Source organism: Vanrija pseudolonga, chromosome 2, assembly GCF_020906515.1.
Source record: "Vanrija pseudolonga chromosome 2, complete sequence".
NCBI classification, from domain to species: Eukaryota; Fungi; Basidiomycota; class Tremellomycetes; order Trichosporonales; family Trichosporonaceae; genus Vanrija; species Vanrija pseudolonga.
This window is the reverse complement of record NC_085850.1, coordinates 3,743,274-3,761,011: the sequence shown is the minus strand read 5'-3', so window position 1 is coordinate 3,761,011 and position 17,738 is coordinate 3,743,274. Positions and strand designations below refer to the sequence as shown.

At 59.3% G+C, this 17,738-nt stretch overlaps 4 protein-coding genes across 5 annotated transcripts; 2 read left to right on the top strand and 2 right to left on the bottom strand.

The window, feature by feature from the left end:
- Positions 1-30: 30 nt before the first annotated feature.
- Positions 31-2,567, bottom strand: SPAC30C2.08 (UPF0662 protein). Its single transcript, XM_062769722.1, has 11 exons — positions 2,131-2,567; positions 1,995-2,057; positions 1,875-1,938; positions 1,613-1,824; positions 1,316-1,481; positions 1,096-1,267; positions 841-1,040; positions 750-792; positions 624-711; positions 486-575; positions 31-441 (listed from the first exon to the last, which is right to left on the bottom strand). Exons 1-11 carry the CDS (start codon positions 2,152-2,154, stop codon positions 184-186), a joined length of 1,380 nt encoding a protein of 459 aa, XP_062625706.1. The 5' UTR covers positions 2,155-2,567; the 3' UTR covers positions 31-183.
- Positions 2,568-4,758: 2,191 nt separating this feature from the next.
- 1433_1 (14-3-3 protein) lies at positions 4,759-7,021 on the top strand (the record flags this gene model as incomplete). 2 transcript variants are annotated; one of them, XM_062769720.1, is made up of 7 exons in its annotated part: positions 4,759-4,844; positions 5,344-5,357; positions 5,778-5,847; positions 5,903-6,380; positions 6,419-6,520; positions 6,572-6,642; positions 6,694-7,021. In XM_062769720.1, 5 exons carry the CDS (start codon positions 5,778-5,780, stop codon positions 6,744-6,746), a joined length of 774 nt encoding a protein of 257 aa, XP_062625705.1. In that variant the 3' UTR covers positions 6,747-7,021. The 2 variants fall into 2 exon arrangements, with proteins under 2 accessions (XP_062625705.1, XP_062625704.1); XM_062769721.1 differs by lacking the exon at positions 4,759-4,844 and adding an exon at positions 5,054-5,105.
- Positions 7,022-7,527: 506 nt separating this feature from the next.
- Positions 7,528-8,533, top strand: SPAC2C4.04c (UPF0538 protein). Its single transcript, XM_062769719.1, has 6 exons — positions 7,528-7,903; positions 7,990-8,037; positions 8,086-8,123; positions 8,192-8,273; positions 8,314-8,378; positions 8,424-8,533. Exons 1-6 carry the CDS (start codon positions 7,717-7,719, stop codon positions 8,436-8,438), a joined length of 435 nt encoding a protein of 144 aa, XP_062625703.1. The 5' UTR covers positions 7,528-7,716; the 3' UTR covers positions 8,439-8,533.
- Positions 8,534-9,614: 1,081 nt separating this feature from the next.
- Positions 9,615-17,515, bottom strand: abcA5 (ABC transporter A family member 5). Its single transcript, XM_062769718.1, has 19 exons — positions 17,058-17,515; positions 16,928-17,015; positions 16,604-16,888; positions 16,459-16,566; positions 16,322-16,421; positions 16,131-16,287; positions 15,894-16,093; positions 15,639-15,853; positions 13,752-15,598; positions 13,363-13,713; positions 13,215-13,321; positions 12,748-13,178; positions 12,642-12,706; positions 12,549-12,604; positions 12,239-12,489; positions 12,083-12,188; positions 11,766-11,923; positions 10,060-10,542; positions 9,615-9,907 (listed from the first exon to the last, which is right to left on the bottom strand). The coding sequence occupies exons 1-19, from the start codon at positions 17,102-17,104 to the stop codon at positions 9,896-9,898; spliced, it is 5,067 nt and encodes a 1,688-aa protein (XP_062625702.1). The 5' UTR covers positions 17,105-17,515; the 3' UTR covers positions 9,615-9,895.
- Positions 17,516-17,738: the final 223 nt, after the last annotated feature.

Below are 17,738 nucleotides of genomic sequence, written 5' to 3'. Positions count from 1 at the left end.
ATGTCTATGTATGCACGCTGGTTCACACCCTCTTGGTGTGGTTGAGTTGTTGCATGACGCTATTGTTGTACAACGCCTATTGTAATGATCCTCTTCGAGCCGGTAGCTAAAACGCCCACGGCACATGATACTCCTATCCACCATCGTCAAAAGCCTTGCCCCAGGCGAGAGAGAGCTTTGCACCTATTCGTCGTCATCGTCGTCGTCCGACATGCTCTCCTTGAGCATCTCGAGCAACTCGTGTGCCTCCGACAGCTGAGCGTTGAGAATGGCCTGGCCCTCGGGTATGCTACCGTCGTCGGCAAGGAACTTGCCGTCCTTGCGCAGCTGGTCAATCTGGTGCAGGGCAAGGTGGTATGGGTAGAGATCACGAGGGCTGTATGGTCCACCGTACTTGAGCACTTCGTTGAGACACTTCTTGATTGTCGAGAGCTTGTTTGCCTATAACGAGTCAGGACAACTCCAACGACAGCTGCTCCACTTACAACGGGCATCAGCTCCTCCGAGATGGGCTCAGATTCAGACATGAGGCGGAAGATGAGGCCGTAACAGCGACGGAGCAGGTAGAGCAAGACCTGGTCGCGTCAGTGGCTACCCCACATCTGCTAGTCGAATGAACTCACGTATTGTCCCTCCGCCTTGTTGCCATCAGCGTCGACGAACTTGCCATCCACTCGCATCTGGTCGATCTCGCGCAGAGCCACTGAGTAGCTGGAGAGGTCAGCGAGAACTAATGAGTCCCAACCCACTTGTACAGGTCGGTCTCACGCAGAGTCCACCGGTGTGTCAACGCTACGGCCGTCAGGATGGTGCTCGATGCAGCCAAAGTTTCACACTCACTCAGCTGCTCCAGCTGCTGCTTAATCGTCGTCAGGCGCTCCCAGATTGGCTTGAGAGGTGGGGTAACATCCACCTCGGCCTCGCGCGCCTTGACATCCTGAACAATCTCGAAACATGAGTCGAGAAGACCGCTGAGAAGTGCCTGGCCCTCTGGGACAGATGAACCGCCGGGACCCAAGAACTGCCCATCCACGCGCTTCCTGATACATTGTTAGCGTTGGGTAGGGAGGAACCTTTAGCCGCCTGAGCACTCACGAGTCGATCTTGCGCAGCTCCTCGACAATAGGCTTGAACTCGGCCTTGTTGACCTTGGGCTCGGTGGCAAGCGCCATGAGCTGCTTGCGAAGCAGAACGAGTCTGTTGTGAATGGGAACCAGCTCAATCGACAGCACGGACAGAGAGTCGATCAGCTTGTCCACAATAGCCTCTGAGGTCCCGTCAGTGGGAATCTCGCGCCGTTGAGCTGTTTACGCACCAGTTCCCTGGAGCTTGTACGACATGTATTTGAGCACCTGCTCATTGTGCCGTCCATCCCGGCGGTCGTTCTCGATAATTGTCTTGAGCTGGTTGAGACGCTCCTTGAACCCTTGGAGGTAAGCCTCAGTGTACACGCCCGATTCGTTCATGTGGTTGAGGATTTGCTGGTCGATGTCAGCGCGAATCGTCAAGAATAACTCTGAGGCTATGCCGTAGCGGGGAGATGCCGCCGGTGGCGGAGCTCTGACCCTTCGGCCGACCTCCACGGCATTCGTAGGACGCGATTAAAACTCACACGCATGCTGGCAATCTGGCAGTACACCGCTGGCGACTCTCGGGTCTTGCCGACGGCAAGGAAGAACAGGCTGACAAGAGAGAAGACGTCCGCAATGATGGTGTCGACACGGTTGGGCTCAAGGTGGAAGGGAGCGGGAGTGGCCGAGCTGCTCGAGTTGGAGTTGAGAGCAGGCTGTGAGTGCTCATCACGAATGGTGTTGAGCTTGGCAACTATAGCATGTGTCAGCATGGTGCCAACAAGGATGAGGGCTATAACCCACCTTGCTTGACAATCTGGTTGTAGATGGACATGACATCCTGAGCACGGATGAACCTGGTCGTGTCCTGATAAGATGGGTCAGCCTCGGGACAATGGGCCAGGTTAGCGAAGACGTGCGCACCTTTTTCAGAGCTGTAAGACGGTTTCGAATGTTGATGACGGCTTCGAGGACAGGAAGCTCCTCCTATAAGAGTAGCGATGTCAGAAATCTAGTCCGATATACATTTGTGGAGGATGCAGAATGAAGGGTGGCGTACCTGGGGCACCATGTTGGACGCCATGGTGTGTAGACGAGTTAATCAAGGGTTGATTGCAAACGCGCAATAGTCGAGTGCAAAGAGTTGGAGATGATGGGGGAGCGTTGTCAAGAGGTGCGAGGGCAGAGTGTGGGTGCCCGTTTGCCAGTAATGTTGAGTGCCAAGCCGAAGAGTACCGGCCGATAGGGGAATCGAACGTGATAGATCACCGAAGCCCGAGGGAATGCAACGTGCAACAGAGTCTCAACGAGGGAGGTAAGGATGAGAATGTAATGGCCGATGTGCACGGCGACGGCGACGAGATGAGAGAGGTTGTGTAGATGTGTCCCACTGCTGGGTGGGTGTTGGGGGAATGAAGAAAGTGTGTGTTGAATGTGGGTGATGGAAGCGGTGAGTGATTTGGGTGAGTGGCCGGCCGGTGGAGGGGGAGCAGATTGCGATGTGAAAGAAGTTGCATAAACGTGAAGTGGACCGACGGCGGCTAAGGGTGGGTTCCTGCAGACAGACTGACAGACTGACAGACGGACTCGACTTCTGGCTTTCTTGGGCCCTCAAGGCGGAGCAACCAAGGATCAACCTTCCTCCGCCAACCAGCCAACCATGCAGCCAGACTCGTACAGTCACAAAGGAGGAAGGTGGCGGGCGGCAACAGTCTGCGCGATAATGCGGACTCGACACGGCGGTGGCGGCGGTAATTGATCACTTCAGTTCAGGAACTCGACTCGTTCTCAACGACGTCAACGGGGTTCCAACACTGTGCATCACGCCCCTTCCGTGCGCTGTGCGTCTTGGTCAGCGCGGGCGGCGCTGCGGACCATCGCTGCAGCCCCTGCCAGCGCCCACGCCTCGCCGCGCCTCGCCACCGAACTCGCAGCAAGAATGAGCAACACGGAGGTGGTCGTCATTGCAAGGGTCTCTTCGGGGCCTAGAACCGCAGTATCCATCCGCGCGCCTAGATTCTGGGGTAGGCGTTGCAAAAGGGACATGCGCCTAACAGGAAAGCTCAAGATGGCCCGTCCCTCCTCTGCAAAGTGTTAACAACTTGCTACTGCCTCGGATCGTATGAACAGGTCCCGACTCAATGACGAGAAGTCTTAGATAGGGAGATGCCGCGTCTGGTTGGTCGCTGCGCGCTCTGCTCGACGTGTCTAGCGTTCTAGCTGCAGTTGCGCGCTGCCACCTTCCCTGCAAGCGACGGGATCAAATTCACACCTTGATCACTCTGCCACGCCCGGCTCGCGCCTCGCTTCCTTGATCCTTGACAGCGTGCGGGCAGGCTTTGTTTCAAAAGATGGGATCCCAACTGGCCCAGAGGCCGCGAGGCCGAACAGCGCGCCAACAGCGAAGCGATACAACGACACGACGTGACACGCTGGCATGCACACAAACAATAAAAGCCCAAACGGCCAACACGCGCCTTGTTTCCTAGCGACAAGAAACCAGACGCGCATCCCGCTAGCATTCAATGCCGGTACTCAATAGGGGGCATGTGGGCGTCATGCGCCAGCGCGGCAGCGTCGGGGAGGATGCCAGCCAGGATGCATGCACCTTTACTGGGGGCGTATCATAGACGTCAGCGCTCCTCGCCCAAACACGACCACACCACACTGAGCGCAGCAGCAATGCTTGTCAATGACGTTGAGCAGGCAGGGCAATCGCGTCAGAGACAAGAGGTTAAAAACGCCGTGAAACGCCGGTGTCCTGGGTGATTCCTCTGACCTCATGCCTTGGATGCTCCGGTGCCACGTCGGACAAGAGACGAGCCCAGAGGGAAAGAGGACAAGGGCGAAGGGCTTGGATCCTCTGGGCTCGCACCCTTGCCAGATGGAACCGCTCCCTCCTGCACGGATTCGAGCCAGACTGCCCTGGCCAAGCGCCTCCCTTCCTCCTTGCTGCCCAGCCCCTACAAGCTCGGCAGCCCGCCGGTGAGGCCTCGTGCCGTTGGTCCAGTCCACGTCCGTGGTAGTTGCCTGATTGCCGCGCGCGCTCAGAGTAAAAAGTGCCCTGGATGCAGCAGCAGCAGCAGATGTGTGTGTGTGTGCAAGGTCAGGTTTGGGCCCACGCCCCCGGGCACCCGACGCTGCGCCGCCCAACAAGGCAGAAGCCAGGTCCCATAATGGGCCCTTTAGCGCGCGCACGGACCCTCCTCTGTCCTTGTGCTCTCGCCAGTTTGCACCCCCCCCCGTTTACCCTGGGCCCGCCGGCTTGCTCTCTCACGCTCCCCCGCCCCGCCCCGTCTCCCTCTTACCCACCACCCACCACCACCCCAGCAGCAGTGCAGCCAGCACCCAGACACCCACCACACACTCAGCCAACCACTCGCCCTTGGTCTGTCGCCTTCCCCACCCAGCGCAGCCCCCCCCCCTCCAGCCAGGCCGCACCGCACACACACACACACACACCCACACCCGCCCAGCCAGCCAGGCCGCCCAACCCGCCAGCCAACCCAACCGATCCAACCGCGCTCCCCCTCCCTCTCGTCGGCACCCTTGCTCCCCCCCCCCGGTCACCCCCCCTCGACGACCACCACCCACCCACCCACCACACCACACCACACCCCACCTACCCACCCAGCCAGCCAGCACTCACACCACCCACCACCACCGCCGCCCCTCCCCCCCCCCGCCCCGCCTCTTCCTTTACCTTCCATTCCTCACTTAACAACTATACATCCATCCACCCCTCCTCTCATCCTCTTCACCCTTTAGCCTCTCGTGAGTCTCTCCCCATCCAAATCAGCACCAAGCTCCTCCTCTCGCCTGCATCCACGTCGCGCGGCACTTCATCGACCATCCTGGCTTGCCCCCAACGCCGCCGCGTCCCAGACTAGTGGTCGTCGACGGCGAATCCCCCCGTGGCGAATCACGGCGCGTCACCGCCTTTGTCGAGCACCTCGTATCCCACGCGCCGCCGTGCATCCAACATGCCTTTGCGAGGCCTGTTACACACGCTTGGTGCACATGGCTGGGCGCATGGTTCGCGCAACGGGATTTGTCGTTGAGCGCATCCATTGTCGCCCATTCTCCCCTTCCATTCCCCTCCCCCCATCAGTCTGCCCGCGCGACAACTCCCAAACGTTTACCCCCCTACCCATTCAAGTGACATTGCTAACCACAATTCCTTTCTTATCGTCTACCAATCACTCGTCAAACTGCCATCCATTGCGCCCATCTACAATTGCAACACCGTGACACGCTACATTCCATCAAGCAGTCTTCTTTATCACCGTGAGTGGATTCCTGGGTAGACGTGACGTGTCCAAAGTCTGGGTCAAGGCGCGGCGGGCGGCAACGAGGAAAGACGGTCAACGCGCGCTGGTCGCGCGCTCTATACTCTGGAAAGGCATCCTCGCGACCCACCGCGACCCAATTGCGACTCATCCACCGCGACGCGGTCAATCTGGTCAGATCTTGCGCCGCGTCGGGGGCGAGACCTGACCAGGACTCACACACGCGTGGGAAGCGACCATTCAACGCTCTTTTCTTCTCGTGTGCTCTTTTCGCCCCTACACATTCCCCAGCCCCCCAACTCTTGGATGTTTGCTGACAGACGCTCTTTTGTTCACATTCACGCTGCGCCTGGATGCTACTTGAACTTCGCCCCCCACGCCATTGCACCGCCATTCACCCTATTCGTCACCACCACAGATGTCTACTGTTTCGCGTGAAGACTCTGTCTACCTTGCCAAGCTTGCTGAGCAGGCTGAGCGGTACGAGGGTAAGTCAAGGCCTAACGCGCGTGACGTGGCTGGATCACTGACGCGTCCTTTCAGAGATGGTCGAGAACATGAAGGCCGTCGCCTCGTCCGACAAGGAGCTGACCGTTGAGGAGCGCAACCTCCTCTCGGTCGCCTACAAGAACGTCATCGGCGCTCGCCGTGCCTCGTGGCGCATCGTTTCCTCCATCGAGCAGAAGGAGGAGTCGAAGGGCAACTCGGCCCAGGTCGCCATGATCAAGAGCTACCGGGAGAAGATCGAGGCTGAGCTCGCCAAGATCTGCAAGGACATTCTCGACGTCCTCGAGAAGCACCTCATCCCCTCGGCCGCCTCGGGCGAGTCCAAGGTCTTCTACCACAAGATGATGGGTGACTACCACCGTTACCTCGCCGAGTTCGCCACCGGTGACAAGAGGAAGGACTCTGCCGACAAGTCCCTTGAGGCCTACAAGGCCGCTTCGGACGTTGCCGTCACCGAGCTCCCCCCTACCCACCCCATCCGCCTTGGTCTCGCGCTCAACTTCTCGGTCTTCTAGTGCGTGTTTGGTTTGACAATGTGCTAACCTCGCCCAGCTACGAGATCCTCAACAGCCCAGACCGCGCTTGCCACCTCGCCAAGCAGGCCTTCGACGACGCCATCGCCGAGCTCGACACCCTCTCGGAGGAGTCCTACAAGTGAGCACCTCTCGTCTTGTCAGTTGTTCTTGTCACTAACACACACTGCAGGGACTCGACCCTCATCATGCAGCTCCTCCGTGACAACCTCACCCTCTGGACTTCGGACATGCAGGACAACGGTTAGTGAAATGTGGCGCATTGGCGACTCTTTGTACTAACCCCCCTTCCAGCTGAGGACCCCAAGAAGGAGGACGAGACCAAGGAGGAGCCCGCTGCGGCCTAAACGAGAGAGCATCGACGAGACCCAGCAACCAGCATCCCTTGGGACAACCTCGATCCCCCATTGGTTTCCCCTCCGCATTTGTCTCAAGTGGCTCAGTCGCCGTCCCGTTACCCCGTGGTGTTTTCTTATTTCGTCGTTCCCCCTCTCCTTCCCCTCAGTCGCTGCAGCCCAATGAATACTATTTCAGAGAGCGCATGGGCTCGCGCCCATCTAACTTAATGAACTCTAGTCGTTAGGAGAGCTGCTGAGGTGATAATGCCACTGTTAAGAACAAACGCGTTTTGTGGGAGCAGAGCAGCCTCGGGTCGAGACTGGGTGTTTGGTTTGCGTGGTGCAGTGAACTAAAGCGTTGCATGCGAGGGCGTCAGGATGGCGGCGCCGGGATGGCCTTGTTACGCCAACCGACAAGAGAGTGATGAACGCGGCGTGGTCGTGTGCTGGGGGTTGGGGGGTTGATAGCAGCAGCGCCACGTTGGTCACGAGGGCTTTTTGTTAGGTGGTCGTGCAGCTGCAGGTTTCATCTCTTGTGAAGCATCACGGTCGCTTGTGCATCACAGCCGACCAAGTGTTTCAGAAGGCCGAGTTGTGACCGCCCAAGCACATGACGAGAGTGTGTAACAAGCCAACGAGCAATAGCATCCATCAGCCACATTGCCGGCCCGGGTCCAGTTGTCTGTTGCCCAGCAAAGTGACGACACGACCCGTCGAGACGCTTGGCCACCCAACTTCCCGATGGCAAAGGACAAGGGAAATTTCAACTCGTCCGACCATCATCTCGCCTGTCCATCACACTCTCTGCATTCAACAGCTCGCATACACCACCACCACACTGACCACTGCGCACCGGCCCAGAAGCAGCGCACGTTCCGCATCAGCCAGCCAGCATCGACCGCGCGACGACAGTCGAGCAGGCTAAGCATCGTCAACAACACACTTCCACCTCCTTCCCCCCTCTCCTCCCCTCGGCGCCATGTCCACACCACCCCGCACGCCACCCCACGAGACGCTCGCGACTGAGGCGCGGCCCGTCACCTCGGCCACGATCACGGTGCGCGTCATCAAGAGCTTTCCGTTCCGCACGACCAAGAACCTCGTCCTCAAGGAGCTCGACTTGAGCGTCACGACCGTCGGGCATCTGGCTGATCTGTGCCGCGAGGGTGAGTCGGGCCGGGTAGCGAGCTGTGACCACCGCGAGCGGCCTGGTGCTCGTAATCTGACTGAGGCCGCTGACACCGACCCGCAGCGATCAAGACACAGCCTGGGTTCAAGTACTACCGCAGTGTGCAGCTCGGTGAGTGGCTTCGAAGCTCACGAGTGCGCGGCCACTGACACGAACCAGACACGCTGAAGAAGTACACCGTCGCCCACGGCCACAAGGTAAGTTGGGAGGCGTGCATCGTCCACTGCTGGTGACGGCATGAGAGCCTTGCTCACTCTCCCCCTAGTCCCAGAACCTCATCATCAACCTCGACCACGACGACTGGATCTTGAGCGACCCTCATCAGACACTCGCGAACGCCGGTTTCGGTGGGTGCACTGCGTGTCGTGAGCGAGCTAACCCGCGGAGAGAACGAGACCGAGGTGTCCTTCTTCAACCGGGCCGACTACGAGGCGTTCAAGAACCACCCCGAGGTACGTTCCGTCGAGCTGCCACTCGAGTATGTGTTGACCCCTCAGACCAAGTGGGATTGATCAGGCGCGCCGTGCGGCATTGTCTTTGGGTTTATCGTTATCACCATCTCATCTATACCATGCATTTCAATCAGGCAGCGAGGCAGGAGGTCCGAGGACGAGGTCGTGGCGCACTACGCGCTGCGCGCCAAGCTCCGCTCCCGACTGAGCTAGCCTGGTGGCTCGCATGGGCTGCTGCGACTAGCGCGCTGATGGCATTCCGCGATCGTGCAGAGTGGGAGGGGCACGTTCGCGGCTGCGTGGCGGGATGAGGGGGCTACGGTAGTGGGGTGTCAGAGGGACAGGTCACAGCAGTGGACGGAGACATGCAGAAGGTGGTGTGGCAGCCAGCCAGCTACCGCCTCGCAAGGTCTAAAGCCTGCCACCGACAAGGCCTTCACCCACATGCACCATCATGGGCACATGGCAGCCATGCGACATGCCGACGGACCGGTTGCCCGCACTGCGTCATCGTCGTACAATGACGCCGTCGTGGACGGTCGGGCGAGGACGACGTACTCGCCGGTGTGGGCGGGGCGGGGCGGGGCAGCTGTGGCGGCGGCGACGCACGCCCGCACGCCCGCGCGAGTCTACATTCCAGGCATCGCAGCCGCGCAAGCTTGAGTGGCGGATTCTTGTTGTCTGCCAGCTCTCAGCAGATGCAGACGGTGTGGTGTCTCGTCGCGTGTCGAACACGCAGCAGCAGCAGTAGGATGGGCGTTCATGAGGATGTACAGGGCGAGCTGAGGCGGGGGGCGTCAAGGGAGTGAGGGAGCTCAAGGGACCACAACAGACAGTGCCCTCGCCCAGCTGTAAGGAGCCACTTGCACCCTCACGCTCGCTCGCATCACCTCGGCGGCCCTCCGACCTCGGATGTAAACTCTGCCACCACTCGTGTGCTCGTGTGCGCGCGCCAACCTCGACGCGACGTCTGCCACTCCCGCTGCTCGTGTGGGGTGTCGCTGCCGTGTGATAGGCTACCTTTGTCCCACCCGCCACACTGCCGTCGTTGAGGACCACAGTGCTCTGCTGCGCACAGTTAAATATAGCGCCGGGTCCATCCTCCCGTGCTGCTCTCTCGACGCTTTGGCCATCTCTCGCTACTTGCTCGCTCGTACTACGACACGGCTAAGCTGTCGTGTGGGGCAACGCAGGCTCCAAGTGTGGGGCAGCGCGTTTAGTCTGTCCTGCTGCCACTTTGTCACTGCTTAACTGCTTGCTTCATTTCTCTTCTTGCTACTACACTACAGCTACTTGACACACAGTTTCGGGGACAGGATGGAGGTGACCTCTAACACGACAAGAGGGACCAGTATATGACACTTGGGATGCGATTACGTTGGAGTTTCAATTGCTTGCTTGCGACTGCTTGGATGGAGTGATTGTTGAATGGGTTGGTTGGGTTGAGGGGGGGCAAAGCCGGGCCGTTGCAGAGACAGCGGCGGCCGTTCCTTGCGCCGGTGCGGCAGAGCCCGTGCTTAATTCGTCTGCTGGGCCCAGAGTCAGCTCGGTGCACGGTGCACGGGGAAGAAGCAGCGCGGGATCGCGCCGATCAGGTGACGATGTGACAACGAACAGCGCCGCGCACGGGCCTCGTTGTCGTCGTCGTCACCCGTCACCTGCTTGGTGCCAGTCTACTCACAGCCGAGAATCCAGCCTTGGTGCGGAGCGGCGAGGTCGAGAGCACCGAGGAGTTGGTGGGCGAGTTGGCCACACCGTACGAGGTACGGGCGATCGACGCGAGGTCGACGCCGTTCTGCTTGAGGCCGCCCTCGCGATAGCGGAGGGCGGCCTCGCGCTCCTCGTCGGTCACCTGCGAGAGGCGGCGCTGGCCACCGCCGGCAATGGGACGGGCACCCGACGAGCCGAGCTCGGGGATCTCGGCCGAGTCCTCAGTGTCGGCCGTCTCGGTCTCGTCGGCAGCGTCCTTGGCCGCGGCGTCGTCGTCGTCAAACATGGCCGTCTCGAGACGCGCATCCATGCCGCCCTGGTACTCGAGGTTCTCCTCCTCGGCAAAGCTGCCCCAGTTGTGGGGTCCGGCACCGCCCTTGCGCTCCATCTCAGACTTGTTGAGGCCGGCGCGCGAGTGGCGGTCCTTGAGGACAGCAGCCGGGTAGTTGTTACGCTGTTTGGTGGGGGAAGGTGGGGAGCGTGGGGAGAGTGGATGGATGGATGGATTGAGAATAGTCGTCAGCGACGTGCTCGTGTGAGTGCTCCGACGTGGCTGGGGTCGAGTCGGACGACCCCGGCCCACGCCTGGGTGGAGCGAGCGCTAAGCGACTCACCTCGGTCCTAGTCATCTTGGGCAGATAGTGGTTGTTGTTGGGTGGAGCTAGGCTCGGGGTTGCGTGTGCGTAGTAGTGGTAGTGGTGGGGTGGTGGTGGTTGTGGGTGGCTTGTACTTGCTGATAGATCAGAAGTGGTGGAGAGACGAGTTGGTGGGGGTGGGAGGGGGTTCCTTTATAGTTGGTGGGGGAGGGGATTGCGGGCGACGGGGGTTGTCCAGCCCAGGTGCCATATGCGTCGTGGATTGGATTGGTTGGGTCAGAGTGGGAGCAGTGGGGTGAGATCGGATGGGCGAGGCTGTGGTCAGGTGGGCTTGTCCCAGCCAGCGTCGATGGCATCAGCACTCTATGGTGGCCTGTTCATTGCCGAGCCCGTCCGGTCACGAGGACAAACGTCAGTGGCACTTGGCCACTTGGACCTGGTTCGACTCAATCACAATGCGGGGTATTGACGTCACTCGTACAACCCATCACTGCGCGCTGACACCCTGCAGGACACAATCATTCTACTGCATTCCTAATGCCAAATACAAAGACAGCAGCATTACAAACACCACCCCCATCCCCCCCTTCTAAACCAAATCACACCATCGGCTATCATGGATCACTCGTACCACCGTGCTAAAACAACATGAATTGGCATGCTAGTCTTTACCCCGGTGGAGCCACTTCCACCATACCCGAGACCGTGTGGCACTTGCTCCTTCCTCCTCTTGAATGTTGTGCTCGCGCACAATCGAAAGGAAGGCCGTTTCCGTCGAAGCTCTGGGGCAAGCCGTCAGTGATCGCACAGCACCACGTCGCCTCGGCCGCTCTCCGCCCGGACTCGCCGGACCCCTTGTCCTGCGCCATCAAACCCTGGTTGCGTCCCCTGGGACCCCACTCAGGATCAAACGGGGAGCACCACACTGTCCATCCAACCGACAGTCCATGCCCGCGCGTCGAGTCAACCCTCGCTTGACCCATCGGCCCACTCACTCATGCAGTGTCATCTCCGATAGGCCGAGTTTGAGTTGTCCGCTTGCCAGAACATTCAGCAACCCGCCAAGCTCGTCCTCCCTGACACCAGGGACAGAGATACGCGTCGCAGTGCCAACACTGCGATTGGCGCCCTCAAACCCGTTGTTATGCAAGTATGCAAGCGTTGGTTCAATGTGGTTGGCCCCAACATGCACCTCGTAGGTCGCATAGCGCGATTTGAGTCCAGCAGGAGTTCCGATGGCTGTGCATCGGCGTCAGCGGCTCGCTTTCCTGGATGTCAATCTGCGGAGACGGCGCCCAGTGATCACCGAGCCGGGCCGAATCGAAAGCGGTGGCAGCCGGTCACATCCGACCACCAATCACCAGTGCCGCCGGCAGCGACGACATCGTGTGGACTCACCGAGCATCTTCGAAGCCAGGATGCCGATGCGTGACGCAAGTGCATCGACCTCCTCCATTGAATGCGTCGTCATGACCACTGCCCGATCGCGGGTCAGGGCTGCCAACTGTGGCTGTCAGTAATCTCGGACACTCCTGGCCCACGGGCCGTCCTCACCGTGGTCCATGCCTCGCGCTTGCTGAACGGATCTACACCGCTCGAGAACTCGTCAATCAGGACCACAGGCGGATCACCAATGAGCGCGATTGCCAGGAGAAGCTTGCGCTGGTTTCCACCCGACAACGACGTTGCCAACTCGTCCGCCTTTGGTGCGAGGCCGGAGGCGGTGAGCAGTGCGTCAATGTCCGACCGGAGAGGCTTGGACGGGACTCCTTTGAGTCGGCCGTACAACCACAAGTGTTGCCTCACTGAGGCCATTAGCTGTCTTGGCGTGCGTCGGGCGAAGTGGGACGACGTAGGAACATACCGGTCAACAACGAGTCAATCGCATTGACTTGGGGACAGACTCCGAGCGCTGCACGTCTGCGCAGGTCAGCTCGGCCGAAACATTTCTGCCTACGCCTTGTTGCGCTGTTTTGTGATTGAGTGCTGAGTTACCATAACATCGCCTTGAGTCGGCAGCAGCTGGGTGCGAGGTGAGCATGGCATTTCGCCACAGGACTCACCACACCTCGGATACACGCCAGAGCGGTGGTTTTGCCAGCGCCGTTCGGACCCAGGAGTGCAAACGTGTCTCCACTATCGACTCCAAAGGACACATTGTCCACCGCGAGCTTTTGGGTGCCATGGAACTTCTTGCTCAGAGCGCGGACGACGAGGGCATCGCTGGGGTTGTGCTCCACGCGCTCCTTTTCTTCAATGACATCCTGCGGTGTGCCGTCGGTGGACCCGCCTTTCAAGTGCCGGCGGAACAGGGCTGGAAGGGGAGCTCCAGAGTCGACCCAGACGAGGATGGCAAAGCATACCAGTGACTGCATGATGAGGTAAAGGATCGGTCCGCCAAACTGGAGAATGTCGCCGTATGGCTTGCTGGTGCGAGCACCCAACCCGTCACACAGCAGGCCGAAGACATTGAGCGAGACTAGGATCACTCGCACTGGCCCGTCAGCTTGACTTGACGGTTCACACTCACTAATGTTCGGCACGGGGTTGATGAGTGCAATAGTAAAGTGGCATATGGTCATGTGATCGGTGGCATTCACGCTCCGGTCGAAGGTGAGGATGATGAGGTACATGGCGCTGGGGTGGGGTGAGTTTGCTCTGTCGAAACTGCAACTCACAGGTAGAGAAGCATTATGAGGACGTTGAGGCCTGCAACAATAGCCCAGCTGGCGAGCGGAGAGCTGAGGAAGAGGGCAAAGAGGTATGCCCACAGGCTGCCCGCGATGCCGTAGAGGACGAAGGAGAACCACACCAGACCCAAGGCATTGAACTGATTCACCACAGTTGCAAACACGACCGTGACGATTGTGGCAACAAAGACAATGATCGGCATCTCGAAGAGAATGTGTCCAAGCCAGAGGGCAACGGGGTTGGCTCCGTTCGAGTACTGGTTTGCGCGGACGTTTGACGAGCGCTCCGCGGTGGGGAAGACGACTGAGAATGCAGGCCAGAAGGCAATGCCGATGCCACTGGAGGGTCAGCCACTACGCCACGACTGAATACTCACAAGAACCCAATCCACTTGAACACCTGAGCGGTGCTACCAAAGCTCGGGGCGGGGATCCATTGGAAGTTGAGATTGATCCTGAAAGAGTTGGCTGCCGGTCTGATTTGCTGATATACACTGTTGGAGAAGAGGTTGAGCGCCGACAAACCCTTCATTCTCAGCGGTGTGCTCTCAAAAGCCACAAGCTGGTTCGTGCTCGGCAACGCAGTGAGAGAAAGACCACCGAATGTCTGGTTCTTGATGTTGTCGGAGATCGTGTTAATGAGTGTGGTGTTCGAGTCTACGCGTCTGGCGAATGGAATCGACGAGTTGGTCCAGTTTCCCAAAACGGCGTCGCCGACGCTCAGTAGAGGAGGAGCGTATCTGAATGGATAGAAGCTTAGAGGGTAGGACATTTGCTGGAGGATCTCGACTTCGACTTCGTTTTCGCAAGTTTGCACCCTGTTCTTCATGAAGAACAGGGGGACGCAGGAGAACCCGATGACGAGGATGACACCGATAACTGTCAACAGCCACGACCTTCGAAGAACGAGGACTCGCTTGAGGAAGATTGTTCCAGCGCCGCGGAGAGTGGCGCGTAGCCATGAGCCATGCTTGGATGGCGTAAGAGTGACAGCTTGTTCATGGTGTCCTGAGTTGATGGGCAACGTGGCGAGTTTGGCCTCCTCGACGTCGGTCTCGGTGGACGAATGCTGGACCTCGTCCTTCTCCACCACAGGTGTGCCCAACTTCGACTGGATTTTGGCGAGTCGAGTCACTCTTGGACTGAGGACCTGGGCATCGGGGTCAAAATCACCGGCATTGAGGTCGAGGAAGACTTCCTCGAGGGAACCCGAGCCGACCTGGTACTTGAGGTCTACTCCCCTCTTCCGCTCAGCTTCGAGCTCGGAGACAAGTGAAATGACCGGCTCGAGGTCATTGGAACCAGTCATAAAGAGATGCTGGCCCTTCACCGATCCAACAGTAAAGGCCGGGAATGTCGTTTTCACACTGTCCACAAATGCGGGATCAGCACTGTCATCAACAGCGACAGTGATACCGCGGCCGAGCTTGGTCTTGAGTGCAACCGGATTGTCAATAGCGAGAAGCTTTCCCGGCTGGCGAAGAATGGCAACCGTGTCGCCGAGATGGTCTGCCTCGTCGAGGAAATGCGTGGTGAGAATGATCGTTGCGTCGCCCCTGTTCGCCGTGATCAGCCTCCAGATGGCACGACGGGAGAGCGGGTCGAGACCGGAGGAGATTTCGTCGAGAAGGAGTAGGTTTGATCCGCCAGCGATGGCGCATGCGAGCTGGAGCTTTCGTTTCTGCCCACCACTGAGGTTCTTGGAAAGTGCCGACGTCTTGGCTTCGAGGTCACAGCGCTTCAGTAGCTCGCGGTCGTCCTCCTGCTCCCTCTTCAAGCCCTTGACTGCGCGCCACAACGCCACGTGCTGAACGCAGGAGAGTTCGTTCCACAACACGTCCTTTTGCGACGCGACACCAATGTGCTGGTCCGCGCCGTACTCGATCGTTCCGGAGGACAGGCTGATCAAGCGCGCCACGGCATTCAGCGTGGTTGACTTTGCCGAGCCGTTGCGGCCCAGGAGACAGAAGACGCCACCTCGTGGCACATCAAACGACAAGTCTTCGATGGCGACCACGCCCTTCTTCCGGCCAATGTTGTACCACCGCGTGTCGTACGTCTTGCTGATGTGACTGATGCGGACAGCGACCTCGGATGGGAGCGCGTCTGCGACGTCTGCTTTCTTGCGACCAAAGATGCCCCATCGGCTCTTCCTCGCTGAATGAGAGTCGTAGATCTTGCGTTCCAGCCACACTGCAACGAGGGGGAAAAGAAAGATATCAATCTGAAAGGCTGTCAGCACGATTACGGCCAATATAGCCTACAATTGCGATAATCAAGAGGGCGAGGATAGGAGCGTCGCGGTTTGGGCTTCGACGAAGAATGCTTGGTGCGCGCTTCGCCAGCTCGAATGACGCCATGCCCTTGAGCGTAAAGACAAAGAACGTGGGAGGGAAGACGAGTGCAAATACGATCTGTGTGACGACCTTGGATCCGATGATTTGGCCCACAATGGCGAGGAGGATGGCGCCGAACGTCGCTGCAAGTGTAAGGATCAGTCTCTCACACCTTGTCCTCACCAGTCACTGCCGCCAGCGTCGGCGCCTTGCCAAACGGCACAGCGACGAGGAACGTCCAGCTCGCGAGGCTGAGGCCCGTGATGACAAACGTGACGATGAACAGGCCCATGTTGGTGTGCTTGAAGATCTGCCGCTGGTACACGACGGCCATGATGATCCACGAGACGACGTACGCGCCCGACAGGCTGAGGTGCCACGAGCTGGGGTTAGATTGTGGGCGTCAGTCAGAGCACTCACATGACGCGCGCGCTCGTGAGACATCCCTGCGCGTTCAGGTGTGCCGTGAGCGAGTTGGCCCGCTCGTACGCTATGCTTCCCGGCAGGTGGTACACGACCGGCAGGAAGCCGAGGAAGAAGGCGAGGACGAGCAGGCCGCGGATGCCACGGAGGTAGGCTGATGTCAGCTGGTCCGGGGATAGGTGACTTACACATGCGCTGCTTCTCCAAGTTGTCCTTGTTCGTTGCTGTGGTGTAGCCCCACTGCAGCGGGGGGTCGGGCATGACCCCTGTCGTCTGGTTGATAAAAGTCTGCGCGGGTCAGATGGTCACAGGCTTCAGTACCCACACTCTCGATCGCCCACTGTAACGGGAGGTACCTGCTCATCGTGTCGTCCTTGGTAATGTCATCGACATTGACCATCGCGAGGCCAAAGTCTCCGCGAATGGTATAGTTCTGTCGTCAGCTCGTCTCGCCCATTCCCGCAACGCACCAAAAGTCCGCGCTCGTAGTCGACCGAATCGAACACGACGGCCGCGAAGCAGTCGCTGAGCTGGTTGAAGTTCTCAGGACACTTGTCCGCGACGCCGTCGACGGTCGGCACGCGCACAACGTCGCCGTTCACGCCGGCATTGGCGAGCACCGTGTCCATGAGGGTGAAGGCCGGGTCGTTCGCGGGCGGGACCCACACGAGCCGGTGGCCGAGCAGGTCGCGGGGTATTGGCTGGAGATGCGCGACATGCCCGGGGCCGTACGTGCCGCGGTTGGTGAAGAATTGCTGCGGTGAGTGAGCACGGGCAACAACAGCGGTACCCACCTGCGCCTTGGAGAAGAAGATGGCGTAGCCTATCGGCACGAGGAGGCACCGCACAATGTTGGTGATGGGGTACTGCGCGAAGATGAGCCTGCGGTGTTAGTCGGAGCTCGGTAGGCATCGATCGGCGCACCAGTTCTTCCTGCACAACGCGGCGAACTGCCGCCAGAAGAGGCTCATGCTGCGGGGCGGGGAGAGGTAAGGAGCGTGGGCGGGGCGGGGTGCAAGCTATCTAGATGGCATGAATGTGGTGGGTGTGCAGCTGGCTGTCGATGATGGCGAGAGCGATGGCGGTGCGCGCCGCACGGACCTGTGGCGATGGCGATAACGGCGGTGCGGGGTGCGATGGCGTTTGTTGTCCAAGGTGAGCTCCGCGCTGCGCAAAGTGGACGTGCTGCCGTGCCGAGCTCGTCGTGATCTCGGCGCCGATCTTGGCGGTGCTTGGCCCGGCGAATGGGGATGGCCTGGCCGTGTGTGTGTGTGCTGGTGGACGAGGGGCAACGCCGAGTGATCGCTCACTTGCTGCACTCGACCACTGTGTTCCGTGTTTGTGTCAACGCAGAGGTGAGCCGATGCCCAACGATGTCAATGTATCCCAAGCTCCCAGCATGTAGTGGGGATGAGATCTGTTGTGGGTGGCTTTCCGCCCCTACTTAGTTGCAAGACATTGGCGGCGGTGCCCCATATTCTCGATATCTAAAGGAACCAGGCACTGAAACCAAATAACGTGCAACAGCTTAGCAAATCGCATCGTGTATATGTATGCACTAGTAAGTATTCGCCTGTATCGCCTCTATGTACAGCTCGACCACGC